This window comes from Poromitra crassiceps (assembly GCF_964638095.1).
Source record: "Poromitra crassiceps genome assembly, chromosome: 15".
NCBI lineage: Eukaryota > Metazoa > Chordata > Actinopteri > Beryciformes > Melamphaidae > Poromitra > Poromitra crassiceps.
The window spans coordinates 27,031,664-27,040,077 of record NC_139634.1 but is presented as its reverse complement, the minus strand read 5'-3'; the positions used below and the strand labels follow the sequence as shown (position 1 = coordinate 27,040,077).

The window sequence follows — 8,414 nt, the reverse complement described above, 5'->3', positions numbered from 1 at the left end:
CAGAGCGTTGCCTGTGGGGTTGAGACCAAACTGACAAAAAGTGCAGAGCTGGTGTGTGGTAAATAGAGAATTTCATGATCAGAGGCAGAGAAATCAAATGTGGAGTCTCCTGTCGGAAATTCCCCTACCACCCCTGGCAAATCATACTGTAGCCTGTATCAGTCTGGACTTCCAGACGCTCACATTGATGTCAGTGGGTGGGAGTACTTGCCTTGACAGACAACTCCTTCAGCCAATCAGCGTAGCCAAATCCAATTCAAATCCACACGGAAGAACAGCGAAAACCTATTTTCCACCGAGGAACTCCGCTGGTGGATACTGTTTTTCTTGTTTAACACGTTAATTGCCAACGACGAGTGTAGTCGTCAAACACAATCCAGCTGTTCACTGCCAGCGACGACTTGACTCGTCAAAAAAATGATTATTTTTTTTTGGACCGTGGGATGTGCATCTAACCCTTTTACATCTCTTATATAATTATTGGAGCCACCGAACGTTTACAACCCATTCCACCGACCCACTAAGTGGCAACAGTGGTCTCCTGACTAGAGGAAGGCAAGCATTTTTTTAACTTGTCACGCCATTCTCACCCCAGCCATTCTCATGAAAATGGATGGGGGAAAACGCTCTCGTTTTCGCGCTGATTGCTGGCGATGCGGGATTGCAAATTTACATAATACATTACAGGTGGAACACACTTTGAAACACGCAGCATAAATATGACCAGAATCGCAAAAGCTTCTCTCAACCAAAACTCCAAGAAGCGAGCGAGTCCATGCCGACTTCCTCAAACAGCGGCCGTGCAGACAGGCACAGGACAGCAGCTTCTTGGCTGCAGCGGCCGTCACAGTCTCAGTGCTTTGAACGCCCACGGAGGGAGGAGTTGAAGCAACTCTCCCTCTCGCTCTCTCCCTCTCTCTCTCTCTCTCTCTCGCTCTCTCTCTCTCCCTCCCTCCCTCTCTCTCTCTCTCTCTCTCTCTCCCTCTCCCCCTCTCACTAGGATTAAACCTAGTGCGTCTCCCTCCCGAGAGGGAGAGAGAGAGAGAGGGAGGGAGAGCGAGAGGGAGGGAGAGAGAGAGAGAGAGAGAGAGAGAGGGAGGGAGAGCGAGGGGAAGGGAGAGAGAGAGAGAGAGAGAGAGAGCGAGAGGGGGAGGGAGAGAGAGAGAGAGAGAGAGCCAAAAATGAATGGTTAAAGTGACAGTTCTATCGAATTTCACAAAAAGCCGTTTATCTCTGAATATTTTTTCTGACGCTAAAACCATGCTGTATTCAACTGCTAATGCTTACATAACTACTAACTCTACAAACTAACTCTTTTAGACAGAGAAAGTACACATTCTATTAGTACTTTTGAGATATTGTATGTTCACAAACTCCAAGCAGAAAATAATCCTCGGCTCTTGTAAAATGAGCCACAATCCTCAAAAAACGGCTTGGCAGAAGCTACCTACAGCAAGAAAAAAACGGCTGGCAGTCAATGTGTTAATTGCTGTTAATGAGTATTTCTGCAATAACTGCTCTTATGCCTGTGTTTACTCTAACGTTAATTAACGTTACTGCTTGTTGCTTCACGAGATGCCATACAGTTTTGCCAGCATCTCGCCGGTTACATTGTCAACTATGGCGCAGGTCCCTGATTGGCTCAGTTGCACTCTAATTTCTGGAAATCGCTATGGGGGCGGGTTGAAGTCCAGACTGATGTGGAGCGAAACAGAATGTGAGTTCACGTGATCAGGATGGTTTTTACCAATATACCACCTATTAAACCAAAATCTGTCTGCCACTGAATTCGTATTTTTCAACTAAATACAGCTCTTAAATGATGAGCAAAATACTGTTCATAAGGTTTATAGTGTAAGTGGGCTATAATATTCCTAAATCTGAATCCAAGGCCTTCCAAGGTCAGCTTTGGTTTCTCATAATAGTGTTTGTGCTTCACGTAATGTGTTTGACCTCATCAGGGTAATGTTATCGACGCACGCTACAGGATCCATATCATGAGTCAGCAATTTACATTTTCTGACATAGTACTACTGTAAGTCATAAAAAAAGAAAATGACAAAAATGGTGCCATAGAGCAATTTGTCTTAGTCTAATTCAAAGTTCAGCATTAGGCGAGCTGTGTGGAATTTATAAAAGCTCACACACACACGCAAGCACGCACACACACAAACACACACACACACACACACACACACACACACACACACACCCACACACACACACACACACACACACACACACACACACACATCTTGCTGTTATTATACATGGCGCTCAATTTTAGATCGGCGGTGTTGATTATTGGGGTACTACTCAGATTTTGTTTTACAAATCAACTATAGCTTTTTATATAGAAAGGCTCTGCAGCTGTGATTACAGCCCTTTCAAAATTACTCAGTTGCCTAACGATGATCCAATTCACCAATTTCATTAAGGTTCAATCGTCAGACTCAAAGTGACTGATGAATACAAGTCAAAAGATGAACTGATTCTATGGTTCTCATTTATTTAAAGTGACACGCTGTCTAATTTCAATCAAATATTTACTCTAGGCTACTCCAGCAGTGTTCCGTTAACATGACATAATTTGCAGCTCCGTTAATGACTTGTCCAATCCCTCATTCACAAATCAATACAGAATCTATAATTCATGAGGAACACATAAATAATTGTCTGGAACAGCCTGGTACCACATATTGGATTGGCCTTTGGACAAACAGCAGCTCCGCCAGTGGAAAGCAGCTGAGAGTGATCAGATCAAAGTGCTCCCAAATGTCACTGATGCATTTGGACTCATCCATTAAAGGACAAGTCAGGTTATTTTACACCCTGGTTATTTCCAGCTTTAAATATGATGTTTCAGTCACCCTGACAACTTTGGTTTGATTAGCATCAGCAGAAACGATAATCAGCTTGAACTGCGACCTCAAAACGAGGAAAACAGGGCATGTGACATGCCTGTGTTTATGTAAATAGCTAATTTTCCGACACACAGCGGGTCATATGTTTATTATATGAGAGAGAACGAGATAAGAGCGATCTAGCGTACCTCTGTAGAAGAAGTATGACCCGCTGTGTGTCGGAAAATAAGTTATTTACAAGACATAAATACAGGCATTTCACATGCCCTGTTTTCCTCGTTTTGATGTCGCAGTTCAAGCTGATTATCGTTTGTGCTGATGCTAATTAAAACGAAGTTGTCAGGGTGACTTAAACATGATATTTAAAGCTGGAAATAACATCCAGCGTGTAAAAAACAGAAATGTTCCTTTAACAGCAGTCATCTCTGACAGACATCGTTTTGCCTTAACCTTGACCCTGTTGGTTAAATCTCCCGTGAAGCCCTCACATAAAAGTAAGGGCTTTCAACTGTGACCTAATAGTAATGAGGCACGCCACTTCAAAGAACAAAAGAGCCGCTTCAAATTAATTGCTATTGCATATCACGGGGCATGGGTATTGTTTCTGACAGATGATGTGAGAGGGTGAATATGAATGTGTTGAAGTGAGAAGCAAACAGGACAGATCAAAGAGCATAATCAACTCTTCTGTTTGAATATAAAAACTGTCTTCCCTCTCTGTTTTGGCAGGCTGCTACTGTACCGTATTGTTTCTGTGTGATCCTTTTGCAGTCCATAGGGTTCAATGTTAGGAAGGTTCCTCTTGCCCCGCCCGAGTTTGTTGCCTAATTTCGATTTTTCGTGTTAAATTTATTATTTGTACAAGCTTTTTTTAAGATGTCCAGCAGCACGATTGACTGTCAATCGACCTATCTGAGTCCATATTCCTAAGCATGTCTCCTGGAAAAAAGAAAACAGAGAATGGTCAGAGCCTGCTTTGACAAAAAAATGGTCTGTTCTCCTTACTTGTGGCAACTAAGCTTTTTTTTTATCGTGTACCTTTAAAGCCAGACAAAAAAGCAATTTATTGTAGGGTTACTGTCAGGGGAAAGGCTTCTTGTTGCTATAGAGTAAGCGTTAAGGTAAAGCAACAAAAACCACAAACTGTCATCAGGGTTCAAATTTGAATCATATTTAGACATTGCTAGAACACGGTTTTGTCCATTGATACTTATTAAATTACTGTCTTGGACATTGGCCTTGTTATTGTACCAGGGGTGTATCTACGGGTGGGCCTGGGTAGGCACAGGCCCACCCACTTCTTGCCCTGGCCCACCCAAAAAAAAAAAAAAAAAAAAATTGGTTGTTTTCTAGAGGCAAACTTGCTGCTGCCTTGCTAGCTAATGGTTTTGTAGCTTAAAAAATGCAGGGCACATCATCTCCAGAGTCTAATGCATGACAACTTCATGACATCTAGAAATTTTGCGCGCTTCGCGCGCAAAATTTCGTCATGCAATTGCCCCACCAATTTTCGTCATGCAATTGCCCCACCAATTTTCTTTGTCTGTATTCTGTTTGCAAAAACAGGGTGTACTTTTTTTAATATACTATGATTTGATGTGAAATAGCCTGATGTCAGGCCAATCAGAGAGGAAGGGAGACAATGACAACAGCATTATTTCATGTGGCTATAGCTGGTTCTGTACAACAAGCACATATTGGTTTCCCTTCATATCAGAAGCTGCAGAAACAAACCTCAAAGCACATTAATAGAATAACTACGGTACATTTATAAAAAAGATCAAACCACATGAGCTGTGTGAAAAGTGTAGTATGTGAATTGAAGTGAAGTGATTGCAGTCAGTCATATTTACACTACAGTCATGTGGAAGTGGAAGGAGCCATTTTGTCTATATTCTATATTCTCAATATAACAAACAACAGTTTTAGGATCACTACATACATATAATTTGTGTGCAATGCAAACTAAGCTTGTTCAGGGCAAACCAAGCTTGTTCACCAACTTTCAGGGTGATTTTCTCTGAATGTTGCTTTCAGGAGTACGGACATTCAAATAAGCAATAAGCATGATCTTCAACAATTTACAGATTTCAATGTATGACACATCATTTGAAAACTTACAGTCTGCACTTTCATAATCTGTAAAAACAGGCAAATTACCTTGGCCTACTTGTTACCCAAAACACCAGTCCCTGTCACATATGAAACCCATGGCCATTCTGTCATTGTGTTACTTATGGATGGAATTATAGTGAAAATCAATTATTCCCCTTTTTGCTGGGGGCCCTGGAACCCCCTCAAGGCCCCCTGGGACCCCACTTTGAGAACCACTGGTCTAGAAACATATTTCCAACATACTTTTTAGAGCAGCAGCATAAGAAGCATCAACTGGTTCAAGTCAACCCAACGCACGCACGCACGCACCCGTACAGCTTGTGCCCATATAGCGCAGCTTTCTCGAGAATCGTGCATTGCTGCTCCTGCATAGAGCGCTGTTCACCCAGTTTATTAATATTTGCACATCACATGTCCAAATTGTACCAAATCTGAGACATCCTTGGGTCCTCGGCAATACACCCCCCAAGTGTGAAGTCGATCGGACCAACGGTTCTCAAAATATGTGAAGGACACCCACACCCACACACATACACACTCACACACACACACACACACACACACACACACACACACACACACACACACACACACACGCACACACACACACACACACACACACACACACACAAACAAAATCATGTGCATAAGCAGAACAAGCTTTGCAAAAAGAAAAACGTTTTGAGGTGTAGAATCTGTTCTTTATTAACACAGTTATTTGTGTATCAAGGAAGAGGACAGGCTTGTGGCTCAGTCAGCAGCCGTGGCCTCAGCAATTTTTAGATGAGAGAGAGAGATAGAGAGAGAGAGAGAGAGAGAGAGAGAGAGAGAGAGAGAGAGAGAGAATCAAATGTAAGAGTATTTTGAGCTTTGGATCAGGAGAATGAGCCGCTGGTGGATGTACTCTATGATGTCTTCCTGTTGACTTTACTGCAGGGTTTTGACTATGGGGATCTGAATGTGTTTGTTTTACTATTCACAACTCAGGACTTGGCAGAGAACCATGAGCTGGAGGTTTTATGTGGGAGTTGATACTGTATGTGTGTTTCATTTGTAGTGGTAAGTTGGCATTTTTTCAAAGAATCAATGCGCCTCAGAAATGTCTGGATTTGCACTTGGTGATGATGTTCTACTCATACCTGCCAACGGTAGGCTGTGAAAAAGAGGGTGATTTTCTTACTATTGGATATATACATTGTCTATTGTCGGGGGAGGGGGGGCTCACCAGTTGCCAGGGCCCACGACACATACCCCATACAGAAACTGAGAAACACCCATTTGATTTGTAGCACCATGAAATCAGGAGATTACAACAAGAGAAATGACCAATCGGGAGCACAAATCCCCCGAAAATACTGCATTATGCCTCTATATTATTTTGTCAAGAAGAGCCTAGGTCTGTTCTTCCACTGCAGTGGACTAGAAGTATGCATTTGGACTTTGTCCAGAAGACTTTTTAAGGATGTTCAGTGTGGCGGCGTGTACGATATTATCTGTTAAGTAGCATCACCAGCAGACTCATTACACAGGTCAGAGGTCGCTGAGACAGGACGTGTCAGGAGGCCAGGCTGTGTAACATCTGAGCAGAAGTGGAACAAACAATGGCGTCAGGAGCAATAGACTCTAAATGACAGTTGAGTTGTAAAAGTCATTGATGTCTGACTGTATGTCGCAGTGGCTTCCCCTCTCATCTGCTCTCTCATTCTAACAGAACACGAGATGAGATGAGATGAGCGTGTTCTCCTATAACATGTTGACAAGCTACACAGATTTTGTGATCAAGGGAATCTGGAAATGTGAGAAAACCGTCCAAAGTGATTTAAATCTGAGAAAACAGTACAAAGTGATTTGAGACTCAAATCTTGACTTTGGCCTATAGACCATCCCAAAAATATGGACAAAGTCAGCGTGATGTCACCCATTGAGATGACAGAGCCCAACTCCACCTGCTATTGGTCTGTGATCGGCAAGCTGCGGGATCACTGGACAGGCGACATGTCAATCACGCCCAAAACAGTCTTTTCTATCGACTATTTTACTCTAAACGGGTGAGTTATATAAAAATGCACCTGCCGTACAGTTGTTATGAAAGGTGAAATTAGCTATACAGTAGGACTGGGTATTGGTTCAAATTTCAAGAATCGATTCGATTCCGATTCACAAGGTTCCGAATCGATTAATCCCGATTCGATTCGATTCCGATTCGATTAATTTCAATATCGATTTGGTTAGTGATACTAAAACATGTTTTTTGAGCTGTAACCTGAATTACATGATTGTCCAGTTATGTAACACAGGGGTTCCCAACCTTTTTTGCGCCAAGGACCGGTAGATACATGGGGAAAAAAAGTTGCGGTCCGGTTGTCAATTTTAATGGTTTTAGTTACACATATATTTACTCACCAGGTGGTGACAAAGGGTAAATAACAGCCTTTTCATCTGTCAATAAAGACACTTTCACAATTATGCACAGTGATTTGATTTCAGCCTATATAATTTCTAAAAGTAGATATTAATGATCAAACATTTCCATTTATGTAGCCTACAGTATTTATGTTTTTGTTTCAACTACAAACATAAATAAACATCAACTTGAAAACTATGTTTCAACTACCAAACACAGCCTATAATATTATAGTCTATGTTTATTTAATGTTTTTAATTTAATGTTTTTTTTGTGTTTTTTTATTAAAAGAAAAATCAATCTCTGGACATATGAATTAAAGGATTAAAATAAAAATCGATTCAAAATCGGAGAATCGATTTTTTTTAACCCAGCCCTACTATACAGACCAAAACCGTGTTTTGAACCAGGCTGTAAAGATGCTTAATCCTGTTTTAAGTCAGGCATTTTAACATGGGGGTGAACGGGGAACGACTCCCTTTTGCAGCCAGCCTCAAGTGGCCATTCGAGGAACTACAGCTTTCAGTATCGCTTCCGCAGCTTGCTCTGTCAAAGCCCGAGCTAGCGCACTGGTTTGGGCCTTGGACCCTATATGCATGTTGTAAATGAATGTCTTTTTTTAGTGGTTGAATAATGGTCCTTTTTTCTGTCTTTCTGCAGAAGCGATCCGTAACATGACTATGGACTCCAACTCCATGCCAATGCCCCTCTCAGACCCCAACGCCTGGGCAACAGCCATGAACAACCTGGGGATGCCTCCCATGAGCATGACGGGACAGCCACTGCTGCCAGGTACCACAGAAACCCTGCTACACACTGCTAAACATACCCAACAAAACCCACTCAGCTGTGCAGTGTATATATTGATGTGGGAATTCAGGCTCCCACAGCCCATATAGTAGAACTTGAATTTATTCAATGTACTGTATTGTACGTTGACACTACAGTGTGATGGAAACTTTTGCGCCAAAGTTGTCGCAGGGACTATTTGTTGTCAATTTTCAACAACATACTCCCACTTTCAAGACAAA

At 42.0% G+C, this 8,414-nt stretch overlaps 1 protein-coding gene across 1 annotated transcript in view; it reads left to right on the top strand.

The window, feature by feature from the left end:
• Positions 1 to 8,057: 8,057 nt before the first annotated feature.
• The window catches only part of LOC310790435 (ecto-NOX disulfide-thiol exchanger 2-like), a gene marked incomplete at both ends in the record, with an annotated part of 93,556 nt that continues 93,199 nt past the window's right edge, over positions 8,058 to 8,414 (top strand). Inside the window, one exon of the mRNA XM_083652124.1 lies at positions 8,058 to 8,175. Coding sequence (XP_083508250.1) covers positions 8,058 to 8,175 — 118 coding nt within the window. The remainder of the gene's footprint in view (positions 8,176 to 8,414) is intronic.